Source organism: Thamnophis sirtalis, unplaced genomic scaffold (genome assembly GCF_051295495.1).
Source record: "Thamnophis sirtalis isolate CommonGarterSnake01/CBP01778 unplaced genomic scaffold, rThaSir2_p1.2 scaffold_4, whole genome shotgun sequence".
Taxonomy (NCBI): domain Eukaryota; kingdom Metazoa; phylum Chordata; class Lepidosauria; order Squamata; family Natricidae; genus Thamnophis; species Thamnophis sirtalis.
In genome coordinates, this window is record NW_028261384.1 from 62,878,686 (window position 1) to 62,894,372 (window position 15,687).

General features: G+C 35.7%; 1 protein-coding gene across 12 annotated transcripts in view; it reads left to right on the forward strand.

Moving 5' to 3' along the window:
- The window catches only part of GOLGA4 (golgin A4), a 184,572-nt gene that overhangs the window by 94,966 nt on the left and 73,919 nt on the right, over positions 1-15,687 (forward strand). For all 12 annotated transcript variants that reach the window (XM_087713045.1, XM_087713044.1, XM_087713043.1 and 9 more), the window contains 3 exons: positions 730-4,904; positions 6,224-6,345; positions 9,547-9,677. In XM_087713045.1, coding sequence (XP_087569171.1) covers positions 730-4,904; positions 6,224-6,345; positions 9,547-9,677 — 4,428 coding nt within the window. The remainder of the gene's footprint in view (positions 1-729; positions 4,905-6,223; positions 6,346-9,546; positions 9,678-15,687) is intronic.

Below are 15,687 nucleotides of genomic sequence, written 5' to 3' on the forward strand. Positions count from 1 at the left end.
TCAGTGGGTGAAAATAATTTTAGCAAATATGAAATTTTTAATCCAATGCAATTGTATGCCGTTTCTGAGCCAGTTCACAATGAAGTTATGGGACACATGGGCAAAAACAACGTGTCATTTGTTAAGAGAGTTGTAATCTGAGAGGCTTCCTAATAACACATAGTAACACTGTGAATATGCCTGTTAAATCCTGGTGAGAGACACTAGTTCAAATATGTATTAGGCTTGGATTGATAACCTTTCTGGTACATGTTTGGAGCTCTGTTGAGCAGTGGAGAGAGAATCAACCATGAAAAAAGTTGGTGCATAAATGTGGATGATTTCATTTCTCACATAGAACATTCTTGGAGATTTTTTTTCTTCATCATAATTCTGTGATTTTGTTTCAGTTATTACTGTGAGTTTGAGAGTTTTACAGTAGTCTTCTGTACATAACAACCTTATACAAAGTGCAATAATTCTAGGTTTTGAGTCCAGAAATACTTATTAATTTTATTTAGATAAAACCTATATAGAAATATAATTTTTATGGGTGTAACAATACTGAAGCTAAATTTTAGCTTTTAATTCCATTCTTCAGTATAAGAAACAACATAGTTTATATTTAATTTTTTCATTAAAATAATTAGAATCTTGTTATGCATAACATTTAAGTAGATATTTTAAACTTTTTTTTAAAAAAAAACAGTATATTTTATTCATTATATTTCCCACTAATCTTCTTAACAGAGAATTCTTGAGTTGGAAAGTTCCCCTCCAAAATGTCCACAAAATGATAAAAGCCAGTTAGAAGATATGGTTGTCCAGACCGAATCAGACAAAAATGAGGACAGTAAAGTAATAGGTACTATGACTGAAAAACATAGAAAAGAAATTGAATATGTGAAGCAGCAAGAACAGCAACACTGGAGAGAACAGCTTGACATATTTACCCAGCAGCAACAATCAGAAATGGAAAAACTGAGGAAACATTGTGAAGAAGAAACAGCCAAGCTGTTAAAAGAAAAAGAGGCTATATTTCATGCTCATATTGAAGAAATGAATGAAATTTTTTTAGAAAAGTTGAATGTGAAACAAACAGAGCTAGAAGCACTTTCATCTGAATTATCAGATGCTCTGAATACCTGTCAAAATCTTGAACAATATATTTCTAAGTTAAAAAAGGATGCAGATAAAACAAAGGTGGAATTTGAGTCAAAACTTGATCAGCAAAGGAATATTCATAAGGAACAAGTTGAAGCTATTTTTAAAGAACAGGAAGTAACTGAGAAATCATTTAAAGAAGAAATAATTCAACTCAAACAACTCTTGGAAGCAAAAGAGAAACGTGAAAAAGAATTAGAACAGAAAAAAATGAAAGAAACTCTAGGAAAAGCTGAGTCACAATGTAAAAGAATGTCTGCAGAATTAGATTTTTTATGTCAATTAAGGGACGATAATGCAAGTATTTATGAAAATAAGTTTAAAAATTTGCAAAATAAATTGGAAGTTATAAAGCATAAAAAGTCAAAACTTGAAGAACTGGTTGTAAAAACTGAAACTGAGCTGAATGAAGTAAAAACTGAGTTAGATTTTCAGACATCCCAGGTAAGTGATCTAACATGTGAATTGGAAGAAGAAAAGAGAAAAAATATACAGAACATCTCATCTCTGACAGAAAAGTATGAATCACAGTTAAGAAACCTTGGAGAAGAGATCAGTCAATTAAAAAGTCATTGTACTGGCAAGGAAAGTGAAATTGGACAAATAAGGCATTTCACGAAAGAACAAATTGAAAAGTATAGGCAGCTGTTATCAACCAAAGAAGAAGAAATTAGTGCTTTCAGAGACGAATATGAACTCAAATTAAAGCAGCAAGAGACACAAGCAGAGGAAGCTATAGAAAAAGCAACAAAAATGCAGGAAGAATTTAAGCAAAAATTTTCAGAACAAGAAGCAAAACTGGAAAAAAAGATTGAAGGCAACCAGTTGGAATTTTGTCAGAAAGAGAAGCAGTTCACTTCAAAAATGCTGGCAATGGCACATACCAGTTCACTTGGAATAAATGATGCTGTTTCAAAACTGGAGATGAATCAGAAGAAACAACTAAAAAGCATGGATGAAGCTCACAAGCAAGAAGTGGATGAAGTTTTACATCTTTGGGAAAAGAAACCAAATCAACAGGCTGAAGAACTTTGGGGAAAGCAGGAAATAAGATTGCAAGAAAAAGAGCAGGAAATAAGAGATCTGAAAGAAAAATTGACCACCTTTGCTGAAAGAGAAGGTAATAATGCAGAGATTACATGGTTAAAGGACAAAGATACAAAGAAAGATAAAACTATACATGAACTTCAAGAACAACTGCAACAGACGTTAGCACAAGTGAACTTTATGAAAGAAAAAGAAATTGATTTTAAAAAGCAACTTGTGAAATTAGAGACTGATCTTAATTTTTCTTTGAAGGAGAAAATAACAGTACAGGAACAGCTTAATGAGATAAAGATAACAGAAGAAAAAAAGACATATGATCTTTTGGAACTGGGAGATAAATTGAAAATGACTGATGTGGAACTCCATGCCTTGAAGATGTCTCATCTTAAAGAACAGGAGAATTATAAGACAAAGTTAGAAGGGGAAAGAAATGAGTTTCAGCAAAAACAAGCAGAATTTGAAAATTTCAAGAGAGATACAATTAGACAACTGGCTGATTACCAGCAAAAAGCAGAAACTTTATTGAAGATAAAAGTTGGTGAACTGATTGAACAATGCAATGAAAACATTTCTTCAATAATAGTTAAAATTGCTTACTGTCAGCAACAAACAATAAAAATTAAAGAAGGCATAGTAATTAAAATCAAGCAGATTCCAGATCTAGAATTTCAACTTAAACAATTAACAGGGAGTCATATAACTTTAAACAGTAGCTTACAGGAGTCCAAAAAGCACTTGGAGGAAAAAGAACACTTAATGATGTCTATGAAAGCAGACATGGAAAAACTTCTAACTGAAAAAGAACTATTGCGAAAAGAAAGTTATCTCCAGCAGCAAACAGCAACAGAGAAGGAATCCTGCATCACAGAGCTGAAAAAAGAATTATCTGAGCATAGTAATATTGTTACTTCTATGAGGGAGGAGATAAATGAGAAAAAAGCAGAAATCACAGATCTCAATAACATTATTAGTGAATTGAACCTGAGACTTGAAAAGACCATATCAGAAAAAGAAACTGCCACAATGTTAAATAAGCAACACAAAAAAACCCAACTGCAGTTACTGAATGAGATGGAAGTACTATCTTCCAAAGTTGAATCATTGACTGAAGATAAAGTTACTGCCCTGAAACAGGTAGACCACTGGATGAACAAAATGTCAGAATGGAAGAAGAAAGCTCAATTGAGATTTACACAAAATTATAATACTATTAAGGAATTACAAAGTAAGATTGAACTGATTAATAACCAAGTTAGTGAAAAAGAAAAAGAACTGAATAGAAAGAAGGAAGAGCATGATAAACAAACCGAACAGTTAGAACATTTAAAAAGCTTAATGGAACAAAAGCAGATCAGAAAAGAAAAACAGGAATCTGATTTGATTGCTGAGATAAAAATCCATTCAGCGAGAATTGCTGAATTAGAAGAGCATATTGCTCGGAAAACAATGGAAAATGATTCTTTAATGAAAGAATGTAAAAAGTACCGTGAACAAAACAGTGAGCAAAAAGAAATGGCACAACCACTCCAACAGGCTCAGGGGGCAATAGTGGACAAGGATGACAAACTGAAGGAGATGGAACAAAAAGTCCTAACTTTTGAGAAGAAAATGCAGGTTATGGAAATTGACCTGGAAGAAAAATCAAAAGAATTTGAAGGAAAGAAACTGGCTCTATTGAAAACCAAAGAGGAAGAATTAAAGGCTTTAGAAGAAAGGATTATTTCAGAAACAACTTCTAAAATAGCAGATCTGAAAAAAAAGGCGGAACACAAAATTGCTTCTATTAAAAGGCAGCTGACGACTCAGATGGAAGAGAAACAGCAGCAAAATATGCTACAGAAAAGATTGCAAGAAAAAGAAAAGAAAATCATGTCTTTAGATTTAGAAAAAGAGTTGATACAGAAAGCAGAAACAATAAACGTTTCTGCAGAGCAAGATAAAGTCCATGCTTTAGAGAATATGCAACAGATGTATGATTTAAAAATTGATATTTTAAGAAAGGATTTATTGGATAGGGAGAGATTACTTGAGAAGTATAATGAGGAAACAAATAGATGTAATATTTCAAAAATGGAGATTCAGGATCAGCAAGAACTTCTTAAAAGAGCTGAAAAAGATAAAAATAAAATTGAAAATCTTCAACGAGAACTTGAGGAAGAAATTAAAAAACAGGCTTCATTACTTGAACAACATACCAAGTGTAAGAGTGAATTAACAAATATCAAGGTAGAATTGAAAAACAAAGAAGTAAATCAACAAAATATGGAAATTGCACTTAAAGACTTAGAAAAAAAGCTACAAGAAAAGGAGGAGGAAAGACAATCTTTACAACAAAAGATGCACCATTTTGGTGAAGATTTTATGAAAGAAAGACAACACATGATTGAAGTGAAAAATAGAATTACAGAATATGACAAGAAATTAAACAGACTGCAAAATCAGGTAGATGAAAGAAGTGGCCTTATAAAAATTCTGGAAGGAAATATAGAAGAAAAGACTAAATCAGTCTTTGAACTTCAGAAGATGGTTGATAAGATGCAGCTGCAACAAAAAGATTTGCAAACTACACTTAAACATGCAGAGCAAGAGAAACAGGAACAGCACAGAAATTTGATTAAACTTCAGAATGATTTGCGAACCTTGCGGAAAGAACATCAGCAAGAGCTGGAAATTATGAAGAAAGAATCTAGAGAAGAAATGGAACAAAAAATAAAGTAAGTGACTATTAAGTAACTGTTAACTATTTAATGAAATGTATGTAGAGTAAAATTGAATGAAATGAAGGTTATGATTAACATTATTTTCCAAATATGGATATATGTATTATCTAGCGGGCAAACTCTGCTGTTTAAATTTGTTGAACACTTTTATGGAGAACAAATCTCAGTTTGGATGAACATCTCTCAATGTAAAATGTCCAGTTATGGAAAAGTGTATTTTCTGAATGTGCAATGACTTTACTTTTTCCTTTGTGAATCAAGCAATCACATCTGAACAATATATCAGTTATGATTTCCCATTTTATACAAATCAGAGTTGTCAATTTGCTTTAAAAAAAGTAAAAATGTTGAACTTCACAAGTACAGATAAAAACCAGAAATTATGATTATTTAAAAACTTATATTTATATTTGCATACTACATAAAGATGTATATAAGGAAGTAAAAGATTAATTCAACCTTCAGCTTATGAGCTAAGATATAATAATAGGAATCTAACCATCAATTAGGTATAAGCCTAAATTTATACAAAGCAATTGAATACATGTCTGTTTCCAACAATTAATCATTTAAGATGTATGTTTAAGAAGCTATATTTAAAATTGCTGGATATCAATTTATAGATCACATTATAGATATATTTACCTAAGCTGTAATCTATTTACCGTATTTTTCGGACTGTAAGACGCACCGGTGTATAAGAAGCATCAAGATTTTGAAGAGGTAAGAAAAAAAAGTTTTTGTCTTCCCTGGCCACCAGGAGCACTCTGCAGGCTTCAACAGGGCTGGGGTAAGGCAAAAACGCCCCCATTTTTAACTAAAACAGCATTTTTCCCTTCCCCCAGCTCTGCTGAAGCCTGCAGAGTGCTTCTGGGGGGTGGGAGAAGGGAAAAATACCCCATTTTGGTGAAAAACCTCTTTTTTGCCCATTTTTCACAAAAATGGTATGTGGGGGCGGGGCTTCAGGAAGCCAAAAATGGCTGTATTTGGTGTATAAGACGCGCCAACATTTCCATGCTCTTTTGGGGGAGAAAAAGGTGTGTCTTTTACTCTGAAAAACACAGTGCATTGTTCCTTGATTGTCACCTTTTTACCTTTTTACATTATTCCAATATTTTCCTAAATTTCATTGTGGTAAAAATCTAAACGATCAGATCAGATATCATTTTATAAATATTGTATGGAAAAATAATAAAACAAATTATTTTAACTCCATTTTAACCTAATATAATCTGTAAGAAATATTTTAGAGTTTTTGACCATGATGCTTGAGCTATAAACTCTTAATTTCTTATATTCTGATATCTTAATAGATATGAACAGGAAGACATTGAATTGAAACACAATTCCACATTAAAGCAGCTAATGAGGGAATTCAATACCCAACTGGCACAAAAGGACCAGGAATTAGAAATGGCTTTAAAAGAAACTATCAGTAAGTTACTGTGATATAATTTGTACATCTCAAATGCTACAAATATCAAATATGGTTTTTTCAGAGAATTTTGGGTAGCATTTTTGACATGATACTCTGCAGTTGTTATGGACTACAAATGGCATCACCCACCACCAGTTTATTCCTCATATGACAACTGAGGAAGAAAAAAAGAAATAGAATTCAAGGAATTTAAGCACCAAAAGATCAGGAAAATACAGAAGGTGAGATAAGAGCATGTCTCTGGTGGAGAGAAGGAAAGTGGGACTTTTGTTGAAACTGGGAGAAACAGGAAAGAAAAATGTTGGGGGGGGGAGAGGGGGTTGTAAATCGCCAATGCATACAAGTTCCATGGCAAACAAGAACCAGCATGAGTAAGGTCATGTTAGGGCAAGGCTTGAACGGTATCCTCAGCAACATTTTATTTCCTTCTGAATCAGATTTCAAAATGGTTGCAGCTATCAGGAAACTAGAGAATGAAGGAGGAATGGAGAAGTAGTTTAAAAATGCCTAGTTCAAATGGCATTGCTTTAATATGAGAAGACTGCCAATACGTGTCCTGGAGAATGATACACGAGAAACACCAAAGAAGAGAGGAGTTGATGGCTGTGAACTCAGAACTCAGTCACTTAAGAAAAAGGCACCAAAAAAGCCAGTAACTCTGGAGAGAGAAGAGTGAGAAAAAATATTAAATAATAAAACCTAGGAGTAAAGTAATAACACAGTCAAGAAGTAAAGATTAGCAGGCTTCCTAAGACAGGAAGAGCAATAAAGTAAAAAAAAAAACAATAGATGTTCAGATCTTAATGAAACCAAGAAAAGAGTTTTAATGATAAAAGTGAAATCTTAACACAAATTGCATTAATAACAGAATAGAGGTTAATGAACCCTTAGCAATAGAGAAAATAATCATCCAATCTTTTGTTCACTCTAAAATAAAAACCAATCTTTTTTTCAGTCATTCATGCCCTGGTCATCTCTTATATTGACTACTGCAAAATACATTACTCGGGACTACCCTTGAATAGTGTCGAGAAGATGCAGTAGATGCATAACGTGGTGGTGTGAATAGTTTTGGGTGCCCAGACACTTGTTCTGCTATGTGAGCCACACTGGGTGCCAGATATTTATTTATTGCTTTCAAAGCCTTTCATGGCATATGGTTGCCTGAAAAAACTTTTGTCCTTTTTTCATTAACTCACCCCACCCAATCAAGCAAAGGTAATATGTTGCAGAACAAATTGTTAAAGAACTTTGCCTAGGGTGGAAGAAAATCTTTTCTGCTTTGCTCTCATCCTATAAATGTGGAGATGAGGCGAGCCCTCACTCTCCTAACATTTTGGAAGAGCATCAAGACTTAGTTTTGTCAACTGGCTTTGGAGTCTAAAAGTATCATGCAATCCTGGGAGTAGTTAGTGCAGGGGTGTCATACTCGATGTCATTGAGGGCTGCATCAGGGTTATTTTTGACCTTGGGTGGGGGTGACCAGCTTTACATCACTCATATCGGAGGTGCCTGTAGTGCAAGCGCTCTGCCAGAGAAAACGGGCTCCTGAGTTCTGTTTTTGGCTGGAACAGCCTCCTGCAATCCTCTGCCAGCAAAAATGGAGCTCTGGAGGGCTGCATTTTTGCTGGCAGAGGTGCCATGGGCCAGTCCTTCGCTACAGGCCAGATCTAAGTATGGGCCCTGCGGGCCAGATCTGAGCCCTAGGCTTTGAGTTTGACACCCCTGGGTTAGTGGGTTCCATCTGCGTTTTAGCTTTTATATTTTTTAATTTTCTTTTTTAAACTTTGGTTTTGTTTATGGCTTTTATATGATTTTTTAAACATTCAAAGTTACACAAATGTGATGGGCAGTATAAATACTGTTAAACTTAACAGTTAAAATATGAATCTCCATCATTTTTTATTGTGCCTGATGTTTATTTTATGTCTATCTTTTTAAATTAAACACTCATGCCTTTCTTGGTTGCTATGATCACTTAGAAATAGTCTATAGCCATGATGGTGAATCTATGGCATGTGTGCCACAAGTGGCACAGCACCCTCTGTAGGCATGTGAGCTTTTGCCCCAGTTCAGCTCTGCCGCGCATACGTGTCTACCTCATTGGTCATTGGATCTCTGCTGTGCCTTCGTGGAGGTGGGGCACACTTGGGGGGGCGCATGCATGGAGGGTGGGGCAAGTGCAGGGGCCCACACACGTATGCATGTGGGGTGTGTGAGGGGTGCCTGCACATTGCATTTAGGGGGTTAGGACGCTTGTATGTGCATTCATGTGACCGTGCAGGTGCTTTGAGCACTCAGTCCGGAAAGGGTGACTGGTCTATAGCTCATTGCCTGGAGCAGAAATGATCTTTATAAGCAATAGGAAAATAATGCAAAGTATTGTTTTGTTCAGGAAGGTCTATTATATAGTCATTTGGATAAATGTAAGGAAGAATAGGAACAAGCACATTTCTTTCAATCAACTTCCTTTATTAATTTATTTAGGATTCAGGACAATCCCATCATCAATTGTAATATCTTACCTCATTTTGTTTTTACTTTATTTTTAATGTTATTTCTGTTTACAGTTCTTGTGATTTAATAAAAAAAATATTCTTGTGATTTAAAAATAACCTTGAATTTTCTGAGGATTTGTCACTATTTCTGCTTAGGAATATTTTTATTTGATTTGAAGATGTCTGAAATTAACTCACTTTAGGAAATAAAAATCTAAGAGATCAGATAAATAGTAGGACTATATGGATTAGTTTGTTAAGGTGTTGCACTTCAATAATCTTTGACTCGAGGTAAAAAGAGCTCCAAGTTCTTGGTGCTGATACTGTGCCTTGTAGGATATGCTGCACATGGAAGTTCATTTATTTTTCAAAGAAAAACAGAAACAAACTAGTGCTGTTGGTTAAATTGTTTGAATGGAAAGTTTTATTGAGAAAAGCATCCATTAACTCTTTGCTAATAGTTGTTAAATAGCTATAAAATAAACTTTGAAGATATTGTAATACTTTGCACACAATTTAATCACAGACTTGTTTTCAAAGAATACCTGTTTAACTTATTTTCTTTTAAATTTTCTTTTTAAAAATTTCTTCAGGTACAATAGTTGCTATTTACTTTTTAGTCATTTCTGATAAAGGTTTAAAATAGAAAGCTAATTATATTAAGCTAGTCATAGTAACACTGTTGTATATTTTTAAATAGGTAAAGCCCAGGAAGTGGAATCAGAATTGATAGAAAGCCACCAAACAGAGACAGTTCAACTGCATAAAAAGATTTCAGAAAAGGATGATGATCTACAAAGGGTCGTGAAAAAGTATGAAGAAATACTTGAGGTATAAATTTGTATTGAATATAGAAAGAGTCCAGTTCAAGTCAGGAATAAATGTAGATAATGTCTTCTAACGAAAGAAAGTAATTTGTTCTTTTCAGCAAAATCTGTCAATGTTATCAACCAATGGTTGCATTTTTCATCTATTCATACAATAAACTCATGTGATCATAATTGAAATAATCTTCCAGGAATACTTTCAAACTGTTTATTCATTAATCCTAAAATGAAAAGTTCTGAGTATAGATCTTAAGATCAAAATATGTATTCATACTTTTACTTTAGCTTTCTTACATGTTCATCAAACATGATAAAATGTCTCTTCATACTGTTCATATTTCAACATACATTACAAGCACCTTAATACATTGTAGACAGTTTTTCTGGTATCATATACCAATGATGACTTATGTTAGAAAAATTCTCTGTGAGATCATAAATATTATAAATTTCAACCTCTTTCACAATATATTTTCCCATTGATCCATCCATATATTATTACTTAAATTCTTAGCCCATTTTATCATACTTTCTTTTACCTCTTCTATCTATCATAGATTTGAACAAAATTTTGCACATTTTAGCAACTTGCATGTTCATCATCAGTACACAATTGTATTTAAAGTTCTAACTCACTTCACTCCATGAGTCTTTTTATTCATTTTACATATTTCAGATAACTGTAAATATGGAAATCATTGCTCACTATATCCTTCTCCTATTAATTGTTTTATTTTTAAAAAATTCCCCTTGATAATTTTCCAATAGTTCCTAGTATGTTAACCATTTATCTTTATTTACTATTTCTTTTTCATAATATGCTTCTTGAACTGAATATATATTCCATATTCTAAATGTGGAACATCTAATGATTTTTTAAGTCCACACTGACTGTTAACTTTATTATACTATAAATGCTCATGCAATCCAAACCTCAAAGTTGTGAAAGTTTTCTTATTTCTCACTAACATCCTATCAGACCTGGAAGCCATCTTTTATCTTTTGGACTTTAGGCCTACCACATTTTCTACTGTGGAGAAATGGGAGGGGAGTTTAAAAAGAATGTGGGTGATATATAGCCATAAAAACATGTTTTCTCAGAAAATCAAGGTCATCTGGCCTTGCAGCTATGATGAAGAGACTGGGAGGCATCTGCTGTTTGGATGGTGCTTGATTGGATTATGTGATGGACATGTGGGTGCTGGGCAGGGACTTGAACTTTCTTTTGGGTGGGGAAAACCTAGAAACTTTCAGACTCAGGTTTTCCCAGCTGTGCCAATATGACATCTCTAGTAAAATGGAACTTTGAGGAAACTCAAGCCTTGGAGTCTTCTTTCATTAGGGGTGTTACTTGGAACCCTGACACATCCATTTCTCCAATCTGATCAAACAGCAAATTGCAATTTTAAATCTAGTAAAACCAATCCTTGTTTTTTGCCTCTTCTGTATAAATTTAGATTTTTTTTGCCATTGTTAAAATTATATACAGTATCAAGACAGGTATGACATCTGAAATAAAAACATTATTGTTAACAAAACATTTTTATCACAGAAATTTCCCAACAATCATAGTTTTAAATTAACCAATCTAAACATCTTTCTTAACATAATAATTTTGAAATAAAATACAATTCATATTTATTATAGTAGTACCTAAATATTTTAATTTTTTACATTAATCTTAAAACCACTTTTTTCATCAATTCTCTTTGATGTTTTAGTTGCATATTTTTTGTAGCATTTTTGTCTTCTGTTCATTAATCTTGAAATCTGAGAATATATCCTTCCTTTAAATTTTCCAATAATGCTCCTTCTCACTTTAGTGGATCTTCTAATATTAACACCAGTCATCTGCAATTGCTTTTTTATGTTTCTTGTTCAATCTTCCTTCAATTCTGTTATATTGATGTATATCTTTATTTCAATATCTCAGAAACCAAAGTAAATAAATATGGAGACAATGAATATCCTTGCCTTTTCTCTTTTTGAATCCAATAAGACTGTAATTAGTTCTCATTTAACAATTATTTGTTGTTTCCAAGAGTATAAATATAATTTACACATTTAATAAAATTAACTCAAATTTTAATATGTTCCAGAACTCTAAACAAAAAATAAATCCAGTTCAAATTGTCAAAATCTTCTCTGCATCTGAAAATATCAATACAGCTTAGTTTTCATTATTTTGTTCCAAGCATTCTAAAATATTCAAACCCCACATAGATCTTCATGAGTAAAATCCTGAATATTATTTTCAACCTTTGAGACAAAATTGTAGAAAGCAAATTTTAAATTCACTATTCTGTAAATATTTAAAATCTTGCCCCCATTTCAGTATTAATATTATATTTCTTTGAAAGAGAAATATGATCTTGATATATGTGAGGAAATGACTGGGAAACTGGGTCCAAATGCTGTAAGGCTTTAAAAGTTGTTATTGGGGTTTTGAGTGGAATTAGGAAGACAGTGAGGGGGGTGGGGTCAGCTGTCACCGCAAATGGGTGTGCAAGCAGGTATTCTGTGAAGTACAGTTGATTTCTGTCCATCTGAGAGACCGCCTCCTGCCAATTACCTCCTCGCGACCTATTAGATCACACAGATTAGGCCTCCTCCGAGTTCCATCCACCAGTCAGTGTCGACTGGCAACTACGCGGAAGAGAGCCTTTTCAGTAGTAGCTCCGACCCTTTGGAACGATCTCCCCATGGAGATTCATACCCTCACCACCCTCCAGACCTTCCGCACAGCCCTCAAGATCTGGCTATCCCGTCAGGCCTGGGATTAAAGATTATAATCCGTCCCCACCCGAATGATGAATGTTGCTTCTATTTTTAATTATGTATTGTTTTTATATGTCATTGTGTGTATTCCCTTCCCCATAAGTTGTAAGCCGCCCTGAGTCCCCTCAGGGAAAAGGGCGGCCTATAAATAAACTTATCTACATCTACATCTACATCTGGGTGGCTTCTTGAAGCCAAAGTTGACTTGGAGGGGCAACGGGAGAGGAAGGGCATTCCTTTGACCAAATCTGGATGGCTGTCCATTTTGCTGGTCAGGAGTAATCCTTGAAAGAGAATAGAGAAGAAAATGACTGAATCAGCATTGACAGCTGATTGCAGCAAGCAGTGGAAAAGCGGAAAGAACAGTGGATGTGTCTGGCTGTAGTCTTGTTCTCACTCTTACAAAGTGAGTGAATTTCCCTAAATTGATCTAAGAAGAAAAGGGGCCTCCAGAAAGGAGGGGAGGAATTCTCCCCCCCCCTTCCATTACAGAAGCAGTGAGAGAAAACAAAAACGGAGCAGCCATACTGCCACATTATAAGAAAGGAGCAAAGGGAGAGCTGTGCTGGCAAAAAAGAAAAAAAGTCTTTGAAAGTGTCTATAAAGAGTTAGAGAGAGAGAGAGAAATGGTTTTTCCTTCCAATGCTGACAGAGCATTTTGAAAAGGGAAACAAGATGCAACCTACTGGATGAAGAGGATATATCTGAAAGAATGTAAAAGTGAGAAATAATTATAATGTCAGCGTTCCAAATATCATGCAGAATTAAATCAGAGTCAAAGGCAAACTATGCTTAAAGTTCCGATTTAATAAGGCAGGCATGTTGGCATCGTGCTATGGGATCCCAATTCTGGAAGTTACATCAGAATCCCACCCAGTTAAAAGTTCATGATCTTGTCCCCACACCCATAGTCCATCACATGGTCCAATCTTCTTCCACACTAGCACCTACGCCCAACTGCTTCTGATCAGGTGCAAAGGTTTGGGAGACAAAACATGACCTTGAGCTTCTAGGAAGGAATTTATTATTTTGAAAACAACATATTCTACCCCTTGCTAAATCCCCCCCTTAATGAGAGTGTGGCAGGCCAAAGATTCTTAAAGGAACCGCTGCAGGCCTGACAGGCGGCCTCTCTTCAAAAGAGAAACAGTTTCTGGAAAAGACAATTAAAGAAAGGTTACTATATATATCTAACCACCCCTTCCTCCCCCAGGGGGATCCTTTGGCTTATCAGGGAATTTCTCATGGAATTGTTTCACTAATTTATCTGCTTTTAAATCCCAACTTTTCACCCATGTAGCTTCAGAAAAAAGGATCCTTCCAATGTACCAAATATTGTAAGCGACCTCTATACATCCTGGAGTCTAAGATTTTTTTCACTTCATAATTTGTTTTCCCTTCTACCAATACAGGAGGAGGGGGAGCTTGGATAGATGGCCTTATGTTAGATCCCCTTACAGGTTTTAACAAGCTACAATGGAATACTGGGTAAATTTTCCCTAGAATTCTGGGTAGGCTGAGTCTAACTGTAACTGGGTTAATTATCTTTTCTATTGGGAAAGGTCCTAGGAATTTTGGACCCAATTTCTTGCTAGGCATCCTCAATCTTATGTATTTGTAGATAAAAAACTTTGTCCCCCACCCTAAAGGTGGGTTGGAGGGAACAATGTTTATCAGCTTGCTTCTTGTAGGCTTCTGCCACATCGGTTAGAGCCTTCTTCATATTTTCCCATCCCTTCTTTAGTGTGTCCATCCATTCATTCAGAGACATGGAGGAGGGAGGTTCTTTAGGCAGCTCAGGCATGGAAATGAACTCCATGCCACTGGTAATCTGGAAGGGAGTTAAACCGGTACTGCTGTGGACCGCATTGTTGTATGCCACTTCAGTGAAGGGTAGTAAGTCTGACCAGTTGTCTTGCTGATAGTCCACATAACACTGGAGGTATTGTTCCACCATCACATTGGCCCTCTCTGCTGCGCCTTTTGTGCTGGGATGAAATGCTGAGCTGAGTCCCTGTGTGAACTCTCTCCAGAACTTGTCGGTGAACTAAACTCCGCGATCTGAAATGATCCTTTTTGGCACCCCATGCAGGCGATAAATGTGTTTCACAAACATTTTTTATAATGTTTTTGTGGATGGCAACTCTGAGCAAGTGATGAAATGCGCTTGCTTGGAAAACATATCAATAACTGTCCAGATTATTACTGCAGCTGTCTGGAAGCTCGACGATGAAATCCATGGCTATCTCTTCCCATGGTTGGCTGGGGCTGGCCACTCGTTGTAGTAGTCCAGGGGGTTTTCCCGGCTGGGTTTTCATTGTGGCACAAGTAGCACAGCTTTTGACATAATCTTCCACCTCCGATTTCATCTTTGGCCAGCAAAATTGACATCTGGTGAGGTGGAGCATTTTTAGGAATCCGAAGTGGCCTCCTAGTTTCGCATCATGACTCTGCTGTAGCACCTGCAGCCTCATCCCTGCAGAAACGTACAGCTTGGACTCCTTCCAGGCTAAGCCATCGCTCACCGTTAGAATGTCCTTGTTGTTGTTGAACCATGGGTCCGTCCAGAGAGCTGCTTTCAGCTCGGTCATCAGCGTATCTTGGCTACGAGTGGTGACTTGAGCTGCTTTTTGGTGAGAGGGAGATATGATGGGGTGGACAACTTCTTCCTTCTTACTGTCACATTGCGGTTTTCTCAACAGAGCATCTGCTAACAAGTTCTTTCTTGCTGGGATGTGTTTAATTTTGAATTTGAACCTTTGGAAGTATTGTGCCCAGCGAACTTGCTTAGGGGATAACCTCCGATGGGCTAAAAGAGCTTCGAGGTTTTTATGATCAGTCCAGACCTCGAATGATATGTCCCCCCCCCTTCTAGGAGATGTCTCCAGGTGAGCATGCTCCACCTGATTGCGAATGCCTCTTTCTCCCAAATGGACCACCTTCTTTCAATAGGGGTGAGTTTCTTGGAGATGTAAGCACAAGGCAAGAGGTGGCCTTCTTTACTTTTTTGCAGTAGTACTGCGGCTATTGCTACATCACTGGCATCTGTCTGGATTATAAATGGTCGTTCTGGCTGCAAGATGCATGTTCTTCTAGGGTCTCAGAGAAAATCAAGATGTTATCAAATAAATGAGTACTCTGCGGTACAGGTGGTCATGTAGCACCTCATTTATGTACTGCGTGAGGATTGTGGGTGCTCCTTGTAGTCAAAAGGCATGACTTTGTACTGGAAGCTT